Genomic DNA, 27,275 nt, shown 5'->3' on the forward strand with positions numbered 1-27,275 from the left:
ATTATCAGTATAATATAATATAATATATTTTAATATAATATAGTATAATATCAATACATATAGAAAAACAATTACAATCAAGGGAGGAGTTCAAAGACAGTATAATTAATTTGGGCCACTGTTTTACGAACTGTAAGTCATTCCTTGCTTAATTTTGCGTTTTCAAAGGCGCACGACCTTCATCGGACGCTAAAGCCATTAAAAGCTGAGTGATAACGGCCCGCTAATCGTTTCCATTCATAAACTAAACAGCCTCGGGACCTCGGTGAAAAGAAGAAACAGCCAATGTACAAAGCTGCCGTGCTTCTGATGAAAACATTTAAGAAAAGGTACTGTTCAAAGGTGTCGTTTTATTCCTTTAAGTTATTGTGACAACATCAGACAAAATTTATTAAAACTAGTTAGTTCATTTAAAACTTTAACTAATTCGTTTCAATTGGTTGGACGAATGAAAAGCAGTACTGTCAAATTGTTTCATTAATTGACATAACGAAAAAATTTCATATTTGATATAATTCATGTTTTCATGTAACAGCGCACAAGTAACACAACCAGATCAAAACCTTAAAGTGCACTGACACGATACCATGTTCGGCCTGAAATACTGACAAGAGACCGCCGCTTTTTCAACATCATTATCTAGAAAGACAGTGCAAAACTATCACCGCATGCACACACATCGTAACTGTCATTCCGTGCGTAAAACCACAAAACCTTTCGCAATGGGCAAGAATTCATCAGCCTGACTTGGTGGTAGAACTTCATCACCAGCTAATAAAAAAAGAAAGCTTTCCAAATGCAACTTTAAATTAACTTAATTAAAGGGTGCGGTTGCTGTTATTTTCGTTATTAAAAATAACGAAAGTATGTTTTATTTGGCACTTTTTAAGAAAAAGTCGAGTTTAAATAATTCCGCTTTAAACAGCGGAAAAACTCAAATTTTATTTCGCGTTTTTAACTTGATCGGAAGTGACTGTGTCCGCCGCAGCTACCGGATAAAAGCGTTTCCTCTCAGCTGCTGCTGTTTATCCCGATGAGCCGCGCAGGTCGACATGGATTGGTGCCTGTTGGTTTGTTTGATTTTTCTGGCGCATTTGAGAGTTTTCAGAGGTATTGTTTTTTCTTTGACTATCCGAGGGTAGACATTTTCAGTTTCACAAAAATAGGCAAACATGTTTCTAAGGGGTGGATTTTAGGGTTCACTGTATGTCAGGGTTTTCGCTTGTGTGCGGCAGATGGATGTTCGGGGTTACGAGCTATATTTCAATTAATGTGTGCTTCATGGAGTTTGCCTAATCAGAATGGTTGTAACAACGAGACAAGTTAGTGTGAAACTACCAACATTAGAGAGTTTCAGGACGTTTAAAATAAGCAAATTTTTAATCTCCGTTCATTGGGTCCTATTTAGCACTGAAGAAGTTATTTAGATCAAATCATGCAAAGGTACGCCGAGAATCATGGGGTGATATGTACTTGATTTGATATTCATTTAACCGTTTGAAAGTCGTCTTTCTAATTAGAATTTTTAAATCGAATATTAAACATCTACTTCTGACTGCTTGGCATCTTTTTTTCCCACTCACATGTCTCATGATTGTACAACTTTTTAAAAAAAAATACAATTACAACCAGTGAGGAAAACTAAGTTAATGTTTTAATTTGTGTGACCACATTTATTTCTTGTTCATACTCTTCACGTTTTGTAGGACAAATCTCGGAGTGCAGTCATGATCAGTGGCAGTGTGACGATGGATGGTGTATCCCTGCTATGTGGAGATGTGATGGAGATGGAGATTGTCTGGATGGATCAGATGAAGTGGATTGCACTGGTGGGCTTCTTTCTTTTTTTCCCCCCAGTACCCTATAACAAAAAAAAAAAAAAAAACCTCATAATTTTACACATTAAGGTATCGTCTATTTTTGTTTTCCTGCTGCTGTAGTTTGAGACTCTCTAAATGATATTCAACAAAACAACTTTTAAATGAAGCACAAAAGGCAAAGGACATTTTTTTTCTCCCCTGAGCTTCAAGTATAGGTTGTTGGTTCAGAGGTAAATAAATGCAGCCTTTTAATATTTTTGTTTTCTGTCCTTCAGGACTCCGAGGCTCTGATTGTCCACCAGGTCAGTTTCCTTGTGTGGACTCTGTTGGCTGTGTTAAAGCATCGGCCCGCTGCGATGGACAAAAACAATGTCCCACTGGCTCCGATGAGGAGAACTGTCCAGTCACAGAGGGCTGCCTGGACTCTGACTGGACATGTCAAAACCACATCTGTATCCCTAAAGAGCTGAGGTGCAATGGAGTAGATGACTGCATGGACAACTCTGATGAAAAGGACTGTGGTGAGAAAAATGCCCTAACAAGAAACTAAATGTCATTCTGTGGATTTGTGACTATAACAAAACTACCAAAAATCACATTTCCCATTACAGATCCAGCTATACTGTAACAATTTTGGATTTTTATCGTCCACTAAGACATGTTTATACACTCTTTTGTTCTGCAAAATATATGTATTTTTAAAATTAAAGTTAAATGGGGACATAATCATGTTAAATGTACTGAAATACAAATCAAGACTATCAGCAGAGGTAAAATGGAAGATTTTTGGATGGAATCAAAAACGTTTGAGTTCAAGTGTGAATACACCTTTTCATGCACTGATGCATCATGCAACTAAAAATGAACATTTAAATCTTTATCCTGATTCTTAAAAAGGTTGGTGTTCTTTAGTATAGACAGTTGTTGCTTTTTTTCCCCCAGGTCTGTGCAGTGAGGGCAGCATACGGTGTCCTGAGGGGACATGTCTATCTGCTGAGGAGCAGTGTGATGGCACGTTTCACTGTTCTGATGAAAGCGATGAGCCCATAACCTGCGGTACGCTTGATGCAACTGATTATCACGAAAAACACTAATATACAATGCTTTTTGTCTATTAAGTTGTCTTCTGTGACACTGATGCTTAAAATTCCGCCTCCTGCAGGGCGTGTCTGCCTTATGGACAATGGTGGATGTAGCCATGTCTGCACTGATGAACCCAGGGGAGTTCTGTGTTCTTGTCCTGCTGGATATAAGCTGTCTCCCAATGGAACAGACTGTGAAGGTGTGTGGGACAAGATAATGACAGTTTACCTTCAATACTGGGTTTTATAGCAGAAACTGAAATAATGCTAAATTAAAGAAAGAATGAAGGTTTTGAAGTACGAGGTGCCCGTGTCCTTCTAAAGGAGCAGATGATTCCTTCATCCCTGATCCTGTTTTCATGCAACTCCAGGAGTAATTGATATCTGCAACCTTGTAATATTCCAAATAAATTTTTTAAATGCATGCTGGCACATGTTTACTATTAATTTCTTACAGATTTGGATGAATGTGCTCCACCTTTCGACTCCTGTGCTCATCACTGCAGTAACACCATCGGTTCTTACTATTGCTACTGCAGAGAGGGATTCAAACTAAATGAAAACTCAACATGTGTGGCTTCAGGTAAAGTGAAAGTGTTTTTCCTGTTTATAAAACTGACACTACATTCTGTCAATATAATGTTCCACCAATTTGTTTGGTACCAACTTGACTCAAGGACTTTGCTAGGACAAAGCTAATGGTTGTAAATCCTTTGTTATGCTGTGAGAATCCATTCCGGATCCTCTCAAAAGATCAAGAGCAACATCAAAGTGCACTTATGATGTCTGATTAATGATATGCTAATAGGTGACTTTGATGTACGTAAGGTGGTGACAAAAGCTATAAACTGTTTGATCAAGAACAAAGAGCACTTAGGTAATCAAAGGCTTTTCATGTATGATTTTGACGATTATAATAGGATGATTAAATGAAATGCACGAATTATTGGTTAAGCATCACTAACAGTGTCCTGTATGAATCTGCATTTACAGCTAATCCTGTCCGATTGCTGCTGGTTGGGGGGACAGCTTTAGGATTATTGAATGTGAAATCTCAACAGTTTGAAATTATTCAGAGTTCAACATTTGACTCTGTGGCCTTGGCGTTTGATGTTGCGCGGGGGTGGTACTACTGGGCTGACAGCCGTGGCAACATTTACAAAAGTGATGGACATCAAAGCTGGACAGCCTATACTGGTTGGTTTACTCTTTAATTCAAGTACTTATCCTCACATTAAATTGTTTCTTGCATAGTTTTTTTGTAGTTATTCTACTTGCCAACCATTAATTATGGAGTCTGTTTAAATTTTATAAATTTGTATAAAGCTGCTGAATGAAAACATTTGTTTACTGTCCTTAAACAGGAGAGCCTGGAATCAAAGGTTTAGCTTGTGACTGGCTCAATGGGAATCTGTTCTGGACCAATGAGAAGACGGAGTCCATCTACCTGCAGAGTTCTGATGGAAAAAGTTACACTGCTCTGCTCAGCAAAAACATCAGGCCCTCAGAGCTGGTCGTTATGCCTGTAGAAAGGTCTGTATGGCTTATCTGCTACATGTGACTGAATTTTAAAGTGATGAATGTTGATATTTCATTCGGGCCTAATGGTGGATAAAGGTCAACATTCTAGGGTATGTCGAATACAGCAAATGCAGTTACTATTTTACAGGTTGATGAAAATCGATGATGCACTGCTTGGTGCTGTTTATTCATATTCGCTGCTTTCTGCCTCCCAGCTTGATGTTCTGGATCAATACGGGTCCAGGTGACAGGGCGACAATAGAAAAGTCTTGGATGGATGCCTCAGAAAGAAGATCTCTGGCGGTCATCACTGCTCAGTCTGCCCACAGCCTCACTGCTGATGTAGCTGCCAGACGGCTGTACTGGATCAGTGACTTCAAGAGGGTGAGATTTGGATCAAAAGCCCAAATATTCTCCATCACAGTTCATCACACACGGGGCCTGTTGCATAGAAACCATTTTTATTTGCTGCTTTGTTCCTGATCAGAAGTGCTCACATTTTTTTGTCATTATTAGGAATAATTTAAATAATTAAAAAAAACAGTTTACATAGCTGGGAATAGTTCATTCCTGGGGATGGATTGATTTTATTTATAATCAATACATGCAAATGCCACCCCTGTGGGATACACTTGAAATCAAAAAGCATTTACTTATATCACGCTCTTTTAAGCTAATAATAATAATAAAAAAAAGTTTGTCTGTGCGCCCTACTTTTTTTTTTTTTTTTTTTTTTTTTGCACCACATGCCACTGTTCTTTCGTACACCGACAAAGTCTCTTTATCCTGAAGTTCTGAGATACATTTTTGTTTGTATTGCACATGTGAGATGGTAGGAGAATTTGGAAAGCTTTAACTTGGCTTTCATGAAGTAGTTCATAGTTTTTACAGGATTCTAAAGCAAGTGCAGCCCATGATTCAGTAGCTTTTAAACCTTGGCAGCAATAAATTTGTTTTTGTTTTGTTTTTTTTGTTTTTTAAGTCTCTCACATCATTGTGAAAGAATTCTGGCTCACTTTTCTTTACAACATTGCTTTAATTCATTAAGGTTGTTGATGTGCAGCTCTTAAGGCCCCAGCACAGAATTTCAATCTAGCTGAGGTCTAGACTTTGACTGGACTGTTGCAGCAATTTTTGTCTTTTTTCAGCCGCCCTGTTGTAAATTTCCTGCTGTGTTTGGGATCATAGTCCTGTTACTTGGCCCATGCCTTAGCCATCCAACAGGTGGCTTCACATTTGACTCTCAAATATTGAGAATTACAAAGGTTTTATAGTTGACCCAACCACTGCAAGTCCTGTGGCTGCAAAACAAACCCAAACCTCCTCTCCACCACTTTTTTTTTTATTTTTTATAGTTGCTATGTAGTTTTTGTGGTTGTAATAACCATAATGTTTAGCCATGGTAGCCAAACTTCTCCACTGTGGTCTCATCTGTCTGAAGGACATTGTTCCAGAGGTCTTGTGGTTTGATTTGCATCTTTGCAAATCTGTCATGTTGATATGATGCCAAGTTCTTTTTAGAAAGAAATTTCTTTTTGTTTAAAACTTTGCAAGCCATAAGAATATATTTAATTTTCCATAAGTCACTACAGAGTTGTGAGGAACAAATGCTCACGTGATTGTATTTCACTCACCGGATATTTTACCTCTCCATCACAGATGTGTCATATTCTCACATTTTTCCTTTCTATACATCACAACAATCTCTTCTATGTAACCTGACGAGGGGGAGGGAGTCCTTATAGTTTGAGCTCTTTGCTGTTCTTAATAAAATAAAGTTGGCTAAAATAATCACACTCGTTCAGGATGACTTTTACAAACTTTTTTTTCTTCCCCCCCCCGGTTCAGTCCATAGAGACTGTGAAGGTGGATGGGAGTGGCCGTTACTCCTACACAGGACTGTTCAGCAGGAGAGCACCACTGAGCCTTGCTGTGTTTGAAAGTTCATTTTATTGGGTTGATAACAAAGGACTCTGGCAGGCTCCACAGACTCAACTGAGCCAGAGAAAATTTATATGGGAACCCACACTGCCAGTATTGGCTGTTTACCATGAGCTACAGCAGCCTCAAGGTAAATCTTATGATATTCTCAAACATGGTTGTTGATCAGTTTTCCTATCTGAAGATCTGTTTGAAGTTTATATGCAATTTAACCTGTATTAAATTGGATACAAAACAAGGTTGATGTTGTAAAATGTATTTAAAAGTTGTTAATAGATCTTTCTTGGTCTTCATAGTGGATCGTGTTGCACCTAATAGTCCTCTCATTGTCTTCATCAGGTTATTCTGCATGTGCAAAAACACCCTGTCGCCTCTGCCAGCTAACTAAAGGCAACCCTCTTGGATTCACCTGCTCTTGTCCAAACCTCAAATTGTTGCTGCTGGATGGGACATGTGAAAGTAGGTTTCCTAAAACTTTTTGACCTTTGTTAGTGTAAAAAAAAAAGACATCACTTTTTAATTCTGTCCCAAACTTATTAAATCAGTTGTGGTTAAATAAAATGCATCTACACTTTACAAGAAAACACAAAAAATGACCTGTAATATTATTCACTGTCACAGATTGTCTCTGATCTAATGTTAATTACAGATCCACGGTTTCTCTATGCTACAAATACGGAAATCATCTTGTTGGAGTTGGAAGAAAAAGGGTTTACTGAAAGCCAGCTGTTCACTACCAATGAGGGGATCCTCTCTTTTGAGATTGACTGGGACAGAGACTGGCTTTACTGGGCAAACCAAACTGGCCACATTCAACGCATCAGTTTAACAGAGGTCACCACTGAGCTGGTCCCAACACCTTTGCCAGGTTAGCACGGATTTGTTCACTTATGTTGCTTATTGATTATGATGTGTAGTGACAAAAGTCTTATTAAGAGTGGTGGTTCAACAGATTTAAAAAAACCCCAAAAAAAACAAAATTAAGACCTAATTAGTTTCTAGCTTAAATGACTGTCAACATACCTTCTTTCAACTTATTTCTATTTCTTTTTAGTTTGTCTGCTAAATGTGGACCAGAGGAGCGGAAGCCTTTATTGGGTGTCATGTCATCGAAACACCATCGGAACAATCACAGCAGACAGCTACTACCCAAAGCAGCTTTACTACACGACAAAGGAGATTAAAAACTTGTATCTGGACTGGCTGCGGGGTACTATCATCTGGCTAGAAGAAGATCGAATTCTCAGCATGAGCATGTTGGGAGGTGACGCTAAAGAGCTGCTGCACATAGCTGAAGGAGTGAGTGGGGGCATCGCTTTTGACCTCAGGGCTAATAGTCTGCTGTGGAACTCAAAAACGGCAGGTTAGTTTTATTGTTGGATTGGCGTGTGGAAGCTTGTTATGACCCCTGGGGATAATAAAAACATTTTTGGGGGGTTATCTCAAAATTTCAGCTTACGAACTCAAACTTTGGAGAAAATAACTTAAAATTTCCAAACCACACTCATTCAGATTTGTTTTGCATACTTGCAAATCACATGATTTGCAAACCACATAAAAAATGATGAAATTGTCACCGCACAGACTTTAATGCTGCCTCTAATCAAGACTTTTTTAAATTTTTTATGACAGGCTTAACAACATTAAGTTTGCTGCGAGAGAGAAGCCACCAAGCTGGAAGAAGATGGAAGATTTCAGGCTCAGTCGTAGCTGCCCTCGAGCCCTTTCTCTTGTCAGTTTCAGACAACGTAATGACTCTGTGGGATCAGCGTGATGGGAGCCCCATTCAAGATGCAGCTGTGACGGGTCATGTGATCAGAGTAATCACTGCTCTCATAGATATCCAGACAGTTCAGAGTAAGATAATCTGTCAGAGCAGAAACAGATTTATATAGCACTTTGATGTTTTTCTGGTATGCATGATCATCTCATTAATTCCACTGCATTGTCTTTACATTCTCAAGCCTGTAGGAAACCATCGTTTTTGTGCAGACACTCATCAGTCTGCCTCTCAGAAGCTCAGCTGTGTGACAGGAAAAAGGACTGCCCGGAGGGGGATGACGAGTTTTGTCCTGGGGCTTGTCTGTCTATAGGTAAATGCCCAAGCTGACATTCTTAGAACTGGCGATGCAGCTCAAAAACATATTGAGACTTACTGATGGGTTTTTCGATCGCAGGGGAGTTCGAATGCCGGGACCGGAGCAGCTGCATTTCCAGACGTCTTGTGTGTGATGGTCGGTCTGATTGTACTGATGGCTCGGATGAGGCTGATTGTCCGAATGCAGCTCCTCGTACAAGTCGGGCAAATGTGATGAAATGTCGCAGAGGCTCAAAGCCATGTGAAGATGGCAAAGACTGTGTTTTATATAGTCACGTGTGTGATGGAGAGGACGACTGTGAGGATGGATCAGATGAACTGGGCTGCGGTGAGTTTCCTAAAACAAAATCAGCTGCTTTTTGTTTTTTGGGGGGTTTTTTTTGGTTTTTTGTTTTGTTTTTTGTTTTTTAATTACAGATGTGATGTTTTGGTGTATGCTTAGTTTTTGGCTTTGTAATGCATTTTAATATTTCATTAGTATTCTTGTCACTGTGTTTAACTTATGACTCCTTATTTGTCTTTTAAAGATGCCCTGCGACAGAACATGACTACCACAAGAACTAATAAGGACCAATCAAACAAAACTCCAGGTTCTACCACTCATTCTCCTCGAACTCTCCTGGCCTGCACCAGTCCCTCTGTCCTCTGTCCTTCTTCTGCTTACCTCTGCATATCTCCAGACCAGTTCTGCAATGGGCATAGTGACTGCCCTGACGGCTTTGACGAAAAGAACTGTGTAAAAAGTTGCCCCTCGAAAAGTAAGCACCAAAGCAGTAATTCATTTTCTCAGTTTAAAAATATTTAGCAATTTATCTCTTTAAAAGTTTGACACTGTATGTCCTGTTCAATAATTTAATTCCAGATGACTTTCTCTGCAAAGATCATCGCAGCTGCGTATCTAAAAGCCTGGTTTGTGACGGTGAATTTCATTGCTACGACGGCTCTGATGAGGTCGACTGTTCGAGTGCAGCCACGGCTGCTGCTGGGAGAAACATTCTGAAATGCCGTTTGGGGTTCACGGTCTGCAAAGATGGGAATCAATGTGTCCTCAATATCAGCATCTGTGATGGAAAGAAAGACTGTCAAGATGGATCAGATGAGAATTGTGTGAAAGGGTGTCATTTTGAGGACTTTCTCTGCAAGGACCGAAGGGGCTGTGTCTCAAAGAGTCGGGTCTGTGATGGACTCTTTCAGTGCCAGGATGGATCAGATGAGCTAAACTGTCCGAGTGCGGCCGCTCCTGCAGCTCAAGATGTGCTGCAGTGCCACAGAAACGCAAAGATGTGTAATGATGGCACAGAGTGTGTTTTACTCAGCCACGTATGTGATGGAGAAAAAGACTGCATGGATGGATCTGATGAAGAAGGATGTCCAGGAATTTGCAAAAAAGGTTTGGGTTTTACTTTAAACTTTATATTTAATCTTTCCGTGATGTAATGAACTTTATATTATTGAGACTGATCAGATCTTTTATTCTTCAAACTTGTACATGTGAGGGAGCAAATGCAAGTGACTTCATCCTTGATTGTCTTCTTTCTACCCCAGGTGAGTTTCAGTGTGCCCATGGGAAAATGTGCATCCCCGAGGCTCAGGTGTGCGATGGGAGGTTGCAGTGTCGGGACCATTCAGATGAAGCTGACTGCCAGAAACCAATCAAGAGCTGTGAGCATCGCTGTGCTGACGGGAAGCGCTGCATCCCAAAGAAGTTCCTGTGTGATGGAGAAAAAGACTGTGTGGATGGCTCAGATGAAGTGGGCTGCAGTAAGTACTGAGAAGCTGCACAAAGGAAACCAGAAAATTCTAATGAACCAAATCTAGTATCCATAAGTTTCACGTTGTTGCTACATGCTGAACCTAACACAGGTTGCTCTTTCCAGATCAGGCTGCTGCTCCATCATCAGAGTCTCCTGTCTTCACTGCATCACCTTGCGTTGCTCCTTCAGTTCTCTGCCCTGGATCATCACTGTGTATCTCTCAAAATCAGCTCTGTGATGGACAGAGAGACTGCCCCGATGGATCTGATGAGAATGACTGTGCGGTCCAGTGTGTAAACCCAAGTGAGTGCTTGAATTTGCTATGAAAAAAAGTCTTAGTCTACATATTTGGCCAATAAAGGAAGACATGAGTTTTGAAACAGTTATTTTTTTCTGGTCTATAAGGTAGATTTATTTTATTTTTTTTTCCCTCCATAGCTGACTTTCTCTGCAAGGACCATATGGGCTGTGTCTCCAAGGATCTGGTCTGTGATGGACGCCGTCATTGCCAGGATGGATCAGATGAGCTGAACTGTCCGAGTGTGACCGCTCCTGCAGCTAAAGATGACGTGCTGCAGTGCCATAGGAATGCAAAGCCGTGTAGTGATGGCACAGAGTGTGTTTTACTCAGCCACGTATGTGATGGAGAAAAACACTGCATGGATGGATCTGATGAGAATGACTGTGCAGTCCAGTGTGTAAACCCAAGTAAGTGCTTGAATTGCTATGAAAAAAGCCTTAGTCTACACAATCTAAATTTTCAAGATGTGATTTAATTGTCAGACAGTTTAAAAAAATAATTCTTTTGAATGTTTATTCAGTCTCATAGCTGTTCTATATAGGCATAAGTAGTTTCGAGTCAGTTATTTTTTTGATCTTCAGCTTGGTATGCATTTTTTTTTTTTTTTTTTTTTTTTTTCCTCTCCATAGCTGACTTCCTCTGCAAGGACCATATGGGCTGTGTCTCAAAGAGTCTGGTCTGTGATGGACGCCATCATTGCCAGGATGGATCGGATGAGCTGAACTGTCCGAGTGCGGCCGCTCCTGCAGCTAAAGATGTGCTGCAGTGCCACAGAAACGCAAAGATGTGCAGTGATGGCACAGAGTGTGTTTTACTCAGCCATGTATGTGATGGAGAAAAAGACTGCATGGATGGATCTGATGAAGAAGGATGTCCAGGAATTTGCAAAAAAGGTTTTTTCACTTGATATTTAATCTTTCTGTGTCTGAAAATAGCTTTTTGACAGTGACAGAGTGAACTTAACGTTATTAAAAATGATAACATCTGTTTTACTTTAAAGCTTGTACATGTGAGGGAGTAAATGCAAGTGACTTCATCCTTGATTGTCTTCTTTCCATCCCAGGTGAGTTTCAGTGTGCCCATGGGAAAATGTGCATCCCCGAGGCTCAGGTGTGCGATGGGAGGTTGCAGTGTCGGGACCATTCAGATGAAGCGGACTGCCAGAAACCAATCAAGAGCTGTGAGCATCGCTGTGCTGACGGGAAGCGCTGCATCCCAAAGAAGTTCCTGTGTGATGGAGAAAAAGACTGTGTGGATGGCTCAGATGAAGTGGGCTGCAGTAAGTACTGAGAACCTGCAATAGCAAAGGAATCTAACAAAGTAAATTTACTATGAAAAAGTTTCTTTTTTTTTTTTTCTATCGTCCTATCTTTTTGTTAATAGATTAATAGACACTACATGCTAAAGCTAACAGTTTGCTCTTTCCAGATCAGGCTGCTGCTCCATCATCAGAGTCTCCCGTCTTCACTTTTGCATCACCTTGCGCTGCTCCTTCAGTTCTCTGCCCTGGATCATCACTGTGTATCTCTCAAAATCAGCTCTGTGATGGACAGAGAGACTGCCCCGATGGTTTTGACGAAAACGGCTGTGCGGTCCAGTGTGAAAACCCAAGTAAGTGGTTAAATTACCATAAAGAAAAGCAGCTATTATTCATGCAGTCACATCCAAACTTGGGTGTGCACTTGCTGTTAGAAAGATTCAAAGAAAAGGTGAAGTTCTTTATTTTGAATCATGTTTGTATTTTCATCAAGCATCATAGGCGCTCTGATATCTTGTAGAACCAGCTTACATTAAATCCTTCAACTGTTGTCTCCAGTGTTATATAACCACCTCTGTGTTTCTCAAACCTGCACCTTTTTGTTCCTGCACATCAGATGACTTCTTGTGCAGCAACCAGAAAAAATGTGTCCCTGGAATGCAAGTGTGCGACGGCCGAGCCCAGTGTCCCGATGGCTCTGACGAGAAGCTCTGTCAATCACCTAATCCTACTGCCACCTGTAAGATGCGCTTAATCAAAGAAAATGTGTGACTTGATTGTTTGCTTGCCCAAACAGTCTGCCCTTTAACGCATAATGTCCTCTCTGTCAAGCCTCCATGAGTGGCTTCGGCACCAGACCAACTCCTCTAAGATGCCGCATTGGTTTCAAACGATGTAAAAATGGCCATGAGTGCGTTATGTACAGCCATGTGTGTGATGGGGAGAAGGATTGCAGCGATGGCTCAGATGAAGAGGGATGTGTGGCTGGTAATTTTAAGTGTATAATTTTCATATTATTTGTATCATTTCTTCTGTTCATCTGTTGAATTATTTTAAAGACTGATTGTAGTGAGCTAGTAATAGATGGAACACTATGAAATATTTCCATTTGCCCTTCAGCAACTATATTAATTTATAATGCAGAAATAATATCTTGAAGTCTACAGCACTGCTGATTCTATGCGTTTAATATTTTTGTAGATGGTGCAAGTATGACTACTGACACAGAAACACTCAGCTCAACTGGATCTCCTTCCGTCAACCTTCACACAGAGCAACCTTGCATCAGTCCTTCAATTCTGTGTCCAGATTCCTCTTTGTGCATAGAACCAGCACAGGTATGTGATGGAAAACAAGACTGCCCCGATGGCTCTGATGAGAAGTGCGCGAAGAAGTGTCCTGATGACAGAGACTTTCTCTGCAAGGACCGAAGGAGCTGTCTCTCCAAGAGTCTGGTCTGTGATGGACTCTCTCATTGTCAAGATAGATCAGATGAGCTGAACTGTCCGAGTGCGGCCGCTCCTGCAGCTAAAGATAATGTGCTGCAGTGCCATAGGAATGCAAAGCTGTGTAGAGATGGCACAGAGTGTGTTGTACTCAGCCATGTATGTGATGGAGAAAAAGACTGCATGGATGGATCTGATGAAGAAGGATGTCAAAATACCTGCAAAAGAGGTTTTTTGTTTGTCTGTTTCTTTATTTTTCAAATTTAAACTTCATTTAGTTCATCTTTAAATGTCTGAGCTTTTTTTGTTGTTGTTCTTGTTGTTGATGATACGAGCTTAATGTTACATTCTTTAAACTTGTACATGTGAGGGAGCAAATGCAAATGGCTTCGTCCTTGATTGTCTTCTTTCCATCCCAGGTGAGTTTCAGTGTGCCCATGGGAAAATGTGCATCCCCGAGGCTCAGGTGTGCGATGGGAGGTTGCAGTGTCGGGACCATTCAGATGAAGCTGACTGCCAGAAACCAATCAAGAGCTGTGAGCATCGCTGTGCTGACGGGAAGCGCTGCATCCCAAAGAAGTTCCTGTGTGATGGAGAAAAAGACTGTGTGGATGGCTCAGATGAAGTGGGCTGCAGTAAGTATTGAGAAGCTGCACGAAGGAAACCAGAAAATTCTAATGAACCAAATCTAGTATCCATAAGTTTCACGTTGTTGCTACATGCTGAACCTAACACGGGTTGCGCTTTCCAGATCAGGCTGCTGCTCCATCATCAGAGTCTCCTGTCTTCACTGCATCACCTTGCGTTGCTCCTTCAGTTCTCTGCCCTGGATCATCACTGTGTATCTCTCAAAATCAGCTCTGTGATGGACAGAGAGACTGCCCCGATGGATCTGATGAGAATGACTGTGCGGTCCAGTGTGTAAACCCAAGTGAGTGCTTGAATTTGCTATGAAAAAAAAAGTCTTAGTCTACATATTTAGCCAATAAAGGAAGACATGAGTTTTGAAACAGTTATTTTTTTTCTGGTCTATAAGGTAGATTTATTTTATTTTTTTTCCCTCCATAGCTGACTTTCTCTGCAAGGACCATATGGGCTGTGTCTCCAAGGATCTGGTCTGTGATGGACGCCGTCATTGCCAGGATGGATCAGATGAGCTGAACTGTCCGAGTGTGACCGCTCCTGCAGCTAAAGATGACGTGCTGCAGTGCCATAGGAATGCAAAGCCGTGTAGTGATGGCACAGAGTGTGTTTTACTCAGCCACGTATGTGATGGAGAAAAAGACTGCATGGATGGATCTGATGAAGAAGGATGTCCAGGAATTTGCAAAAAAGGTTTGCAGGTTTTTTTTCCCCACTTTAAATGTCATTTATTTAACTGTTTATTGTTTAAGCTTTTTTTTTTTTTTTTTATTGCTTAAAAGAAATTGTATTTAAAGTCACATCAACATGTGTACTTTCAAGTGGAGTTGTGAGATCAGCTGATTGTCATTACTTTCCTTTCTACCCCAGGTGAGTTTCAGTGTGCCCATGGGAAAATGTGCATCCCCGAGGCTCAGGTGTGCGATGGGAGGTGGCAGTGTCGGGACCATTCAGATGAAGCTGACTGCCAGAAACCGATCAAGAGCTGTGAGCATCGCTGTGCTGACGGGAAGCGCTGCATCCCAAAGAAGTTCCTGTGTGATGGAGAAAAAGACTGTGTGGATGGCTCAGATGAAGTGGGCTGCAGTAAGTACTGAAAACTAAAACTGGAATAACAGAAGTAGAGAAACTGAATGTTTCAATAAGGTTTATTTGATGTTGTCCCAGGTTACAAAATGAAACGTCAGTTTTAATAGTATCCTTTCTTTCCAGACTACAACACTGCAACAACAAAGGCTCCTGCTTTTCCTTTTGCTTCACCATGCACTCCTCCTTCAGTTCTCTGCCCTCGATCCTCACTGTGCATTGCTGAACATCAGCTGTGTGATGGACAAAGAGACTGCCCTGATGGATTTGATGAAAACGGCTGTATGGTTCATTGCGAAAACTCAAGTAAGAGTAGAAGTTACTATGAAGAAAGCTAGCAATAATTTACACATCCAACCAGACTGTGGCAGGAACTCACTCTGGGAGAGTTTGGTGGTTGTGAGCTTTGAAATCCTAAATAACCTTTTTTGTTCCTGCACATCAGATGACTTCTTGTGCAGTGACCACAAACGGTGTATCCCTGAAATGCAAGTGTGCGACGGCCGAGCCCAGTGTCCCGACGGCTCTGACGAGAAGCACTGTCAGTCACCAAATCCTACTGCCACCTGTAAGTCGAGACGGAAAGCAGACCAGCACAAGCAATGGGGAAATTACAGGAATATTATATTGATCCTTCCCACTCCACTTGTAGTTCTAGCTAAACAAAAAGCCTAACTCACAGCTGATGTACTTTCTACACCCAATAGCAACCATAGCTTGAAACATACTAACTAAAACATACACTGCTAAACCAGCAACTGAAAACAAAACAAGAAAATCTCCTAATTTGCTGTTACTTTGCTCACCTTTCAATCTAAGCTAGTTTCTTTTGATTTATTATTTTTCTCTTTGCCAAGCCTCTGATGAACTCAGCACCAGATCGACCCCTCTGAAGTGCCGCAATGGTTTTAAGCTTTGCGACGACGGCCTGGAGTGCGTCATGTACAGCCACTTATGTGATGGAGAAAAGGACTGCAAGGATGGGTCAGATGAAGAGGGATGTGCTATTCAGTGTAAAGCAGGTGCCATATAAAATATTCCTTTTGAGTTGGAAAAATACTGATCTGGGTTTTAATGTGGGCAGGAAACATGTCTGATTATCTTGAAGGAGATGATCTTTCTCTTTCCCAGGTGAGTTCCAGTGTTCTCATGGGAAAAAATGCCTCCCACAAGAGCGAGTGTGTGACGGGCAAAATGACTGTCAGGACCGATCTGATGAAACTGACTGCTCAGTTATGACTGAGGGCTGCCATCAGCGCTGTGATAATAATACTCGCTGCATACCAAAGAGCTTCCTGTGTGATGGAGAGAGAGATTGTGCTGATGGGTCAGATGAAGAAAACTGTGGTAGGTGCCTTTCAGAAATTTCAGAAAAACAAAGCATGCAAACATGAAATTACATCCAAGTTTGTTTCCCTCTTTCCAGGTTTGGTGTCTTGTGCGGATCATCAGTATCGATGCGCTAGCGGTCAGTGCGTGTCTGAGGCACTGAGATGTGACGGATATGCCGACTGCAGTGACGGCTCTGATGAGATGCACTGCTCGAGGCCCCCACGCTGCCTCACCCAACTCCGATGCCCACACACTCATGAGTGTTTGCAGAAAGAGTGGCTCTGCGACGGCGAGGACGACTGTCAGGATGGTTCAGACGAGAAGGTGGGGAATGAAAGTGGAGTACATGTTGATTTGTCGAGCTAAGAATGAAGGGAATGCTTGGAAAAGCAGAGAGCAAAGTGTGTAATCATTATCATTTCTGTCCAGAACTGCAATGCTCCTCCAGCAAAGTGCTTAAAGTTGCAGTGGCAGTGTGGAGACAGCAGTCAGTGTGTTCCTCTGTCCTGGAGGTGTGACGGGAGGAAGGACTGTTACAATGGCATCGACGAGGAAAAATGTAAGCAAATTCTCTCTCATAGTTCATTGGATGGATTCACACACATTTGATAAGTTAGAAGGGTAACTCATCATTTTCAAAGTGATTGTAATTTGAACCCCTAATTTGTGCATTTTCATTTTTAATGAGTACGAGTATGCCTGTGGTGCTTCAAATGATCCACATTTTTTCCCATTAAAATGAGAATTTTCTGTCTTATTAAAAAACCTTTTTTCTGTTTCTGGATGTTTTAAACCAGAGGAAATCCTCAATATTATTCACTGTTGGGAAGCTGTGTAGTTAGAAAATAAATTGCACACATTCACCATTAATTTTAATCTTTCTTTTTCTTTTTTTTTTCATGTATTAATCTTCACAGGTAGCCAGAAAATATGCCCTTCTCATCTTTACCAGTGTGGCAGTGGAGAGTGTGTGGACACTAACCTGGTGTGTAATGGCATCACTAACTGTGCTGATGGCTCGGATGAGGGTGTGAATTGTGTGCAGCGCAGCTGCTCCAGTCCATCGGCTCCTTTCTGCGACCACAGCTGTGTCAGCACACCGTATGGTCCGGTCAGTGCAGAACAAATGTGTTTTTGGTTGTCTGGCTGCAATTTCCCATAAATGGTAACTATTTATCACATCTCTGCTGAACTTATCCTGGAAATGTCATCTTCCCTTATTTTTCCAGAAGTGCTACTGTGCTGCGGGTTTCAAACTGATGCCCAGAGCCACGCACTGTGTGGACATCGATGAGTGTACAACAGCACCTCATGCCGTATGCAACCACATTTGTCGGAACACCCGTGGATCCTACAGCTGTCATTGCCACCCTGGCTTCTACCTGGAGCCTGATAACAAAAGCTGCAAGACAAAAGGTGCAGTTGGTCTGGACGCAATCTGCCTCTAAATGACTTTCACTATCATTTTGTCACTATTCCCACATCAGGAACATCACTGTCACTTTTAATTCAGCTCTCAAATCAGTTATATTTTTCACAACTTAGGCTCATCTGTGCAAAAGGCACTAAAGCAGTCAAAACCTTTCATCTTTCGTCAAAACATACAAAGTCAGTCACTTCAACACTAAGTAGTATTCATACACAAAAGGAGATGTAGACGATTTATTTGAAATGTGACACAGTATGACTGCTGAATGTGAGAAAAGCAAAATTAAACTATATTCATCAGAGAACACAGGGAAAAAAACAAACTACTGTATATTACATCAAAGTCCCACTGCACGGAGCTGCTCCTTACTGCAAATGGCAGCAACTCTATGTAATTATGCATTGTAGACATGATCAAGACAAGCTACCAAAGTTCAAACTGGGCATCAGATTGTGGAAGAAAAGTGATTTTAAGTGTCAGGCAGGCAAGTCTGTGTATTTAAGAAAATGCCATGACAATCTCTACGGTATACAGAGAAGGGTAACAAAAAGAAATTATCCAGTGACGAGCAGCTCTGAGTGAAAATGCTTTGATGTCAGAGAACAATGGCCAGACAACTTTAAACTAATAACTCAAATAACCACTTGGTGCAACCAAGCTATGCAAAAGAGCATCTCTGAGCATACACCTTGAAGCAGATAGGCTACAGTAGCAGAAGACCACTCCTGTCAGCTAAATATGGGAAGCTACAATTCACACAGGCTCACCAAAATGGAACAATAGAAGATTGGGAAAAACACTGTACACAAAAACCCTCCAGTCACCAGATTTCAATCCTATAGAGCACCTTTGGGATGTGGTGTAGCAGGAGGTTTGCATCATGGATGTGCAGCCAGCAAATCTGCAATAACTACATGATGCCGGCATGTCAACACGGACCAAAGTCTGAATGTTTCAGCACCTTGTTGAATAGCAGTGTGGACAAAAATAGACTTTGCAAGTCTTTGGCCTTCAGTGGTGGTTTGGCCTTGTGTGCGTGGTTGTATCACTCCTTCTATAGAAGACACACAAAAGTAACTTTGTCACGTTTCCTCCTAGATGAGCCCTTGCTTCTGGCATCAGTGCAGTCAGACTTGTTCCTGCTGGGAGTCCATAGCGGCACACTGCGTCTCCTCACCTCTACCAGTCGACCCGCCTTCTCGCTGGATTATCACTGGGTTCAACAGAGGATTTACTGGCTGAGCACTGACTACCAGAGCATCCGCTGGGTTGACATGAGAAACCCAGATAACAGAGGAAACCTGGTCAAAGGTAAAATTTCAGAATCTGGACGTTGGACGACGTATATAGATAGATATGTAAATTCAGATGGTGAACCATCAGAATCTGAGATGCTGTTATTAAATCTCATAGGTGTGAAGTCGGATTTTATCGCAGTGGACTGGGTGGGTAAGAATTTATACTGGGTGGATGGCCTGGTTGGTCAAATTCTGGCAGTGAAACTCAGCAACACCACAGTGAGGTCTCAGGACTGCACTGTGGTCCTGGGAGAAGATCTGGAGCAGCCAAGCTCCTTGGTTCTGCTGCCACATAAAGGGTGAGTTTCTCTGCTTTTGTGCATTTATTTAGTTTTTTGTAATGTAAAAGCACTCCAGCTCCAACATCACAGCCATGTATTGCATAATTAATGTTCTTAGGCTGATGCTGTGGTCTGAGATCGGCAGCACGCCTCAGATTAAGCAGTCTGGGATGGATGGTTCAGAGAGGAAGGTGGTGGTGAGCCACAGTTTGAGCTGGCCGGTCAGTTTGGCCTATGACCTCCTAGATAACAGAGTGTACTGGGCAGATGAGAAGCTGCGCTGCATTGGCTCAGCCTCTCTGGATGGAGGCAACATTAAGGTATTTGAATGTCAAACCGCAAAACAAGTAGAACCCAGAGACATAAGAATAAGAAAGGGAAAATGTATGATGTGGTGTCTGAGATGTCTTTAATTGGCCACGTTACTAATAATCTGTCTTTAAAGTTTTGTTTTCCCACGGTTATCCGGTATCACAACACAGTAATGGCTTTGTTTTACTAGATCCTTCAGTTGGCTGAAACGCCAAACCCTTTCTCAGTGGTGGTCTTCAACGATCGTGTTTTCTGGTCTGACACAAAGAGAAGAGTCATACGCTCAGCTGACAAGAACACTGGGAAAGACCAAAAGGTTGTTCTGAAGAGACCGGGACAGCCTTTTGGGTTAAAGGTGAACTCCAACAATAAAATGAAGTCACATTTGATCAAAGACGATCAAAGCTTATGAGTCTTGACGTTAAATCTTCTTCTCTCCCTAGCTGATGCATGCCCTTTCGCAGCCAGCTGTGCCCAGTCCTTGTGACCATCTGCGCTGCTCCCATATCTGCCTTCTGGCCCCCCCAGTGACGGGCAGATCTGCAGTATGTCGATGCCCGAAGGGCCTGTTGCTTTCAAAGGACAACATCACCTGCTCTCAGCCCAGGGATTCCTCTTTCATTCTGCTCCTGTCTCAAAACACAATCTACCAGGTGACATGTTTCTCTGTCATGTTAAGAAAACAGGCCTTCCATCCGGCAAAACCCTTCTAGACAACACATTTAAGAAATCAGGCCTTCTGCTTTTTTCCACTTTAATCCCACCTTCCTGCTACTCGTAGATTTACCTGCGCTCCTTGCGAAGGGATGGTGTTGCCCTGAAAAAAATGCCAAACAGCAGAGTCTTGGCTCTCCCAGATGTAAACGAAGCCATGGGGCTAGATATCTCCACCCAGGAGTTGTATGTGGCTTATGTGGGATCTGTGGATGTTCTGAAAATGGGCAGCTACCGATCAAGACAAGGACTCACACCTGCGGGACAAGTCCTAAAGCTGAAGGTATGCTTAGGGCTGAAGTCTTGTATTTAATGGGAAACAGCAGGATGTTAAACCCTGAAGATGTAACCATCTCACATTTACTTTAAAGTTAATAATGTAACACTAGGGTAATGGCTTTAGTTGGTGATTAAATCAGCCTCAGTTCTCAGTTCATTAAGTGTCACTTTCTGGTGAAACTTTAATTCTGGAAGCTATCTCTCTCTGTCCTACAAGGATGATTCAGTCACAGCTCTGGCAGTTGACTGGGTGACCTCTAACCTCTACTGGAGCAGCCGCTCGAGGCCCAACATCCATGTGACATCCCGCAATGGTGGCTACACCACGTCCCTCCTGCAGGGATCACTGACGGTAAAGGCAGCACTAGTCATATTTCTGCTCATCCGTGAGCGCTTACATCTGATGTTTTAATGGCTCTTTTCTGTCTGCTGTGATATTTGACACTGAATTGGACAAAAATTAATTGGCACTGAGTTGCCATTTGATTTTATGATCTCAATCAAAGTTTATTTACTTTTTATAGACTTTTTCTTTGGTCTAAACAGACCTCTAAATGCAGTCATTCAAGTATTCACATATACACAAACTCCGCAGTTTGTCACTGTGCACTGTGGAACTGTATTTTCCATAAATAAAAGCCAGTTTAGTCCACCACTGGTGCATTTATCATAAAAAATGCACTTTTAGCTACATCTTTAGTATTGTATTACAAATCCTAAAAATACTGAGTCGTATAGGAAAAAGACTGATGGCTATACTGCTAACCGACACCTTGCTTTATGCTCCCTTCCTTGCTAACCCAACAATCTTTTCATGTTAAAAGTATAACATAGATAATTGTCTTTTCAGGTTACCACATCCATCGCGTTACATCCCTTCTCAGGTCGACTTTGCTACACAGCAGTGGTCATGGCAGGTGGGAGGACCCAGACGGAGGTGGTCTGTGCCTGGATGGATGGCCGTAACAAAGCAGTGCTGTGGGGAAAGTCGAGGATCCCCAACTCCCTGGTGTTCATTAATAATGGTAGCAGACTCTACTGGGCTGACACTGGTAAAGAGTTAAACACACACAAAAAACCTCCCACATGACTCATTAAGACTGGTACAAATTGGTCTTCAGTTCCTCCGAGCACTAACTCAACACAGGATTCCAGTGAAGAAGTGAAATAAAATGTTTAATAATTATATATGAGATGAGAGTATTTATGATAATCCTGCTTCTGTGTTTGCCTAATTTTATTTTATTTTTTTTCCCTTCAGATGCAGGAGTGATCAGCTCCATTGGAGTGGATGGTTCGGGATATAAACAGTTTAAGGCAGGACCCGATCTGATTATTTCCTTTACATACACCGAGAACATCCTGTTCTGGGTCACACAGGGAAAGGGTGAGATACGTTTTGCTTTGATGCGTTTTCAAACGCCATGTTTGCATTTTCAGGCATATTGGCTACTTGTAAATGAGTATATTTAGTTTTAATTTGTATATTAATGTGTTGAAATGTAATTTTTATTTCCACTTGTACATCTTAATGTTTTTTTCTATTATTCCACTCTAATCTCTTCAGAGCATTCATCAACTTTGCTTCATGTGTCTTTTCCCCATTCAGGCAGCAGGTGGCATAACAGACTAATCTAAGCGTGAATAATTTAGTGAGCGTTTTCTCTACGATCCATTCAAACGCATAAAGAAATTAGCTTCACTTTTTTTTTTCTCCCCCCCTCCAATCAAAACAGATTTTCTGATTTCTGCACTAATTTTTGTTGTTTTTGTTTGTCTCTTTAAATGTACTTTTCTACTTGTGTAGATGTGACCAAACTGTGGTTCAGTGATGGCCTCCAGTCTAAACAGTTGTGGTTTGAGACAAAGACCAGTGTGGTGGAAGTCAGAGCTTACAGCAATGACAGCCAGTCTGGTAGGTGGAAAAATAAGTGAACAGAAAAGCAGTTGACAAAATATGGGAAATGAATACTAACACATCTGTCAACAGAAATCCTAGCTGTGTGATGGTATACATGAAAGCCAAAATTAAGCTTGTACTCACTTGTAAGCTATGTTGTGCCACTATGAGTGAAGTTAAGGCATGGCAGGCATGAGAAGAATGTGGATAAAGCACTGTTACAGCAGACCGAGAAAAGATCTTACACAAACTGATGCCGTTTCCTAAGTCCAAACTGGTTGCGGTATGACGCCAAAAAATGACGTTTCCATTTTCTATTAGTGAGTTGTATTTGAGGTTTGATACTAAGGAAGAAAACTACTTGTCATTTAGTTAGGTAGAGAGATCAAGCTGGAAATGATGTGCAGCAGATTAGGGTGATTAGGGATGGAGATGGAAATGAACTAACAAGCGAAGAGTAAGGAAGAAAAGGGATCAGCTATGAAGAGGAGAAAGATAGTCCAGATGACATACCTGTGGAGTTGTGAAGTTGTCTAGGAGAGTTTAACTTAATTTTGGAGAGTGAGAGGATGACCGAGAAACGAAGAAGTTAACTGGTGCAAAGTACCAGGAACGAGGGAGATGCACAGAGCTGTCATAATTACAGGGGGATAAAACTGATGAGCTATACCATGAACATATGGGAAAGAGTTGTTGAAGCTAAGTAAAAAGAAGATGAGACAACTGGTTAGTATTTGAGACTGCTGATGGAGAATTATAGGACCTGCAGTGTCTTCATGAATCTAGAGAAAACAAGTACTGAGGGGGGGAAAAAAACTGCAGTACTGCATGAAGAAATTAGGAGTGGCAGAAGTATGTCAGAGTGCTGCAGGGCATTTGAGGGCAGTGAGGCAGATGAGTTCAGGCAGGAGTTTCCTTGAACTATGTTCAAGGACAAGATTATGATTTGTAGTGAGAGTAGGGAGCAGGCTGGAGAATAGGAAGCTCAGGCTAAGTGGTTTGGAGATGTGTAGAAAAGGATCCAGAACGTGGAGCTCCCAGACAGGAAGAAATTAGGAAGACCACTGAAGAAGCTCATTGATGTAGTGAAGAATGACATGTCACACATTATCCTTCACTTTGCCTACACAAATTAGTATTACCAGACACTTGCTTTTTTTTTTCCTTTCTTTTTTTAAAGAAATTATCCAGGCTTTGGACTGGCATTGGGAGTACACTAGTCCAAGATAAAGGGGAGGATGGCATCTGCTGCAAAATCTGTGCCAAATCAAACATGCAGATCTCATCTACTGTGGCAACCCCATAGGGAATTAAGGGAGCAGATGAAAGTCCTGGGCATGGAGGAAAAAAGTCATCTGTTAAGTTTTTGCAGGCTAAATGAACATTTCATTATTTACGGTTTTGATTAAGTAGATAATGGTATATAATCAGAATCAATATGACCCTAATAAACAAGTAACCAGTAGAGTTTAGGGTGGGTATCATCTTACGCCCAGTCAGTAAAATAGCTTTGGGCCAAATCCAAGTAGACCAAATCATAAAAACTATTTTAATCACACTGCAGGTTTTCTAACCATTGTTCCATCGTTTTTGCCTTTTTTGGTTTGATTTTGTTTTTTTGGTTTCTCTCCATTTCTAAATAGAGGAATCTGACAAAGTGTGTCACAGGACAATGTAGGCAGAATGAAAAGACTCACTTAGGTGGAGTTGGAGCTGAATAGATGCCAGGGTGATGTGATACCTGCAGGGAGATGGGGCTTGGTAAAGTGTGTGTCTGTCACTGTGTGCTGCAGTGGGAAACAGTAATGATGAATGGAGCTGTGGTATGCACTGTACACTTATTCTTTTCACTCGTAACCCTCTTTGATAATGTGGCCATGTATTACATCACACATAAAGTGAATGTTTTGAGTTTGTCTTTAGAACATAATGTGTAAAATGGCGCTATAATTACTAATAGAAATAATTTAATTCATAAAAGTCAGTGTAAATAGTGAATAGTACTTCTCTGTGCAAAACCCATAAACACCAGAAATGTGGCTACAAGATCATTAAGACATGGAGATGTTGAATGAATGATCAAGGTTACATAAACTTTTTTTCTGTTGGGGACAAAAATCCTGTAAATTCCTGATAGGCCAGTAATTCTGGAATCTAAGGTGTTTTACCGTATACTGTGAAACCTTTTTTTTTTTTTTTTTTTTTTTTTTTTAAGAAAAGCTCTTCAGATAAACTGGTTACTGCATGCTGTATTGAGCTATTGTTTACATGCTGTAAATAATGCTTGCCCATTTCCTCCAGGAAGCAATAGCTGCTCCAAAAACAATGGCGGGTGTGCCCATCTGTGCTTGGCCTATCCCGGAGGCCGGACGTGTAAATGTGGGCGTGGCTTCTACAGCATAAATGTAACTTCTTGTGCCCCAATCCCCTCCTGTGACCCTGGAGAAGAATCCTGCTTTGACCGCAGCAAGTGCATCAGCAGCAGCAAGTTCTGTGATGGACAGGTTGACTGCCCGGACCAGTCAGACGAACAGGACTGTGAGTTTTCTACCGGAATAAAGAAGCAGTATTAAGTGAACTTAGCTTTGTCATGACCTGGATACAAATGTTAATTCCACATTAAACTGCCTTGCTCTGGAAAATGATGAGTGCTATGATAAGGTCCTTTGAGAAAGCGCCTCAGTAAAAAGACCCTTTCCTCCAGTTATTTAACGTAACTACAGAATAAACTAGGTTTACACAATTTGCCAAGTTGGTCCATGTCACATGCTTTTCTCACTCCTGGTAATGCTCTGTTTGGTTGAGACGAGGTATTGCCTGAGTACATCTTGAAGGGAGCAACATGCATGACGGTCAGTCGCTCAAAATTTTCCAGTCTACCCGCTGTGTTGCCACAGGAGAACATTGACAAAGGCTTTGTACTATTTAGTAGGCAGCTTAAAGGATCACTAATGTCCCACCTGACTGAGTCACACTGACGTGGCTCACATTTAGCTCCAACAGGTTAACATCTAAAGCTCATGTAATGCATGGGTGCAATGGCATGTTAAAGGATCAGCACCGCACTGGGAAAACTCATCTATCTTAAGTTTTGAAGGAAAGATTGAACCCACTGTCACATTTCTATAGTCACTTAGAATATATTGCGAGTAGCCTGTTGGGCCAGGTTAGTCTAAATGTTTGAAATGAGGAAACTGCTAATCTAGATCTGGCCAAAAAAAAGAACAATGAAGCCACACATCATGTGCCTATGCTTACCAAGCAGCTCATTTCAGTCACTAATGGTGACTTTCTCTTTAGGTCCAGCTTCAAATGCTACCTCATTTGGAACTAAAGCCACTGATGGCCACCCTCTGGATTCGTTGCCATCATCTTCCTACCCGTCTCCCCCCAATGTTGACAAGAACTCAGTTAAAAAATCTGCATCCTGTGATCTGCAACACTGCAAGGGTCGCGGGAACTGCATCGCGGAGGGTAAAGTCACTCGCTGCCAGTGTCTGTCTGGTTACAAAGGAGAGTTCTGTCAAGAGGAAGAAAGGCAAAGCCACGTGGGCGTGATCCTGGGTGTCTTCTGCGTCATTGCAGCGCTGATAGTCGCCGGCTTTATTTTCACTAAAAGGTACCGATTGCAGTAGAAAGAGGGCTTTTGAAATGAGTCGCAGCCAAAAACCTGCATACTCAGATTGTCAGCTCCTGCAGTGATTAGTTTTTGAATACATTTTTGGATTCATAAATTGGTCAGTCATGTGCAGTAGAAATTAAAATGTGCCTTCTGGTTTCAACAGGAGAGGATGGGAGCTCATCAGAAGCAGATCCACAGACAAAGAAAATCTCATGTCCAACATGGCTCTATCGAGTGATCTGGAGTCTGACTCTGAGGTAAAATCTCTTATTCCTGTGAGAACAGTTGCATTTGAAGTAAACGCTAAAATACATGATTTATTAATTATTTGCCTTCTCCTTCAGGAGGTAGACTCCCCAGCTGACATGAACCCCCCAGCACAGCTCAATTAGACCACTCTACACTGATGGATGATGCTGCACTAGCTGTTGTGTTAGCTATACAACAACCTGGAAGTTATCAGGTGTCACATGTAATTTGTGAGAATGCATTTCAGTGCCTATCAAAACACTGGGAAAAAAAAGATTGCTGTTTTATAGCATATAGCACAAAAGTCCTCACTATTAGCAGCTGCTCTCAAACATTTAACATTTTCAACATTCTGATTGGACAGTTGGGACTAGTTTGGTACGTTTCATAACAGTGAGTCAGGAGAAACGACATGGCTGAGGTGACTCAGTAACAGTGCCCTTGGAAAAAAAATAAAGACTTTAAATTTCTTGGCACAGATTTTCATTATGTGTAATGTGCTCTGTCAATGTCTGGCTCTCTGACATTTTTCTCTTTAGCCATTTGTGTATACAGTATGCTGTACATTGTACACTCCTGGGAGCGTTATCACTATGGGGCTTATCAACTTGAGATTACATTCGGTTTCTGCCAACACTCAATGTCTGCCATTCTTTTTCTTTCTTTTTTTTTTTCCCCAAGGTAACCCTTTGTCATTCATCAGTCATTCTGATACCAGTTTTGCTTTTGTTCCTGGTTTCCACTCTTCTGTTTCTCACATGGAACATTTGTTGTCATTCAGTCTGACTAAAATCTGGATTTTATCCTGAAACTACGAGCATGCATGGTTTTTAATTTGACAGTATTGCTTTTTGCCCTAATACTGCAAGTTGGAGGATGAGAAATGTCAATAAAATATAACTTATTTGTAA

The 27,275-nt window shown here is 41.4% G+C and overlaps 1 protein-coding gene across 6 annotated transcripts; it reads left to right on the forward strand.

Moving 5' to 3' along the window:
- The first annotated feature begins 969 nt into the window (after nucleotides 1–969).
- si:dkey-88l16.3 (low-density lipoprotein receptor-related protein 1B) lies at nucleotides 970–27,275 on the forward strand. 6 transcript variants are annotated; one of them, XM_019361219.2, is made up of 53 exons: nucleotides 970–1,110; nucleotides 1,707–1,829; nucleotides 2,096–2,341; nucleotides 2,763–2,876; nucleotides 2,983–3,102; nucleotides 3,360–3,485; nucleotides 3,896–4,099; nucleotides 4,267–4,435; nucleotides 4,639–4,807; nucleotides 6,272–6,494; nucleotides 6,704–6,823; nucleotides 7,014–7,232; nucleotides 7,419–7,727; nucleotides 7,997–8,221; nucleotides 8,329–8,457; nucleotides 8,542–8,790; nucleotides 8,990–9,220; nucleotides 9,325–9,852; nucleotides 10,008–10,223; nucleotides 10,340–10,519; nucleotides 10,655–10,924; nucleotides 11,147–11,410; nucleotides 11,581–11,796; nucleotides 11,946–12,128; nucleotides 12,392–12,514; nucleotides 12,607–12,762; nucleotides 12,976–13,449; nucleotides 13,640–13,855; nucleotides 13,972–14,151; nucleotides 14,289–14,555; nucleotides 14,733–14,948; nucleotides 15,075–15,254; nucleotides 15,394–15,516; nucleotides 15,806–15,970; nucleotides 16,080–16,295; nucleotides 16,375–16,604; nucleotides 16,710–16,839; nucleotides 17,198–17,391; nucleotides 17,510–17,696; nucleotides 18,808–19,020; nucleotides 19,123–19,306; nucleotides 19,407–19,608; nucleotides 19,791–19,955; nucleotides 20,044–20,253; nucleotides 20,382–20,597; nucleotides 20,811–20,945; nucleotides 21,444–21,645; nucleotides 21,855–21,980; nucleotides 22,401–22,508; nucleotides 24,795–25,031; nucleotides 25,794–26,112; nucleotides 26,279–26,372; nucleotides 26,460–27,275. In XM_019361219.2, the coding sequence occupies exons 1-53, from the start codon at nucleotides 1,053–1,055 to the stop codon at nucleotides 26,505–26,507; spliced, it is 10,407 nt and encodes a 3,468-aa protein (XP_019216764.1). In that variant the 5' UTR covers nucleotides 970–1,052; the 3' UTR covers nucleotides 26,508–27,275. The 6 variants fall into 6 exon arrangements, with proteins under 6 accessions (XP_019216764.1, XP_019216765.1, XP_019216767.1 ...); XM_019361220.2 differs by lacking the exon at nucleotides 10,655–10,924; XM_019361222.2 differs by lacking the exons at nucleotides 10,340–10,519; nucleotides 10,655–10,924; nucleotides 11,147–11,410; nucleotides 11,581–11,796.

Source organism: Oreochromis niloticus, linkage group LG7 (assembly GCF_001858045.2).
Source record: "Oreochromis niloticus isolate F11D_XX linkage group LG7, O_niloticus_UMD_NMBU, whole genome shotgun sequence".
NCBI lineage: Eukaryota > Metazoa > Chordata > Actinopteri > Cichliformes > Cichlidae > Oreochromis > Oreochromis niloticus.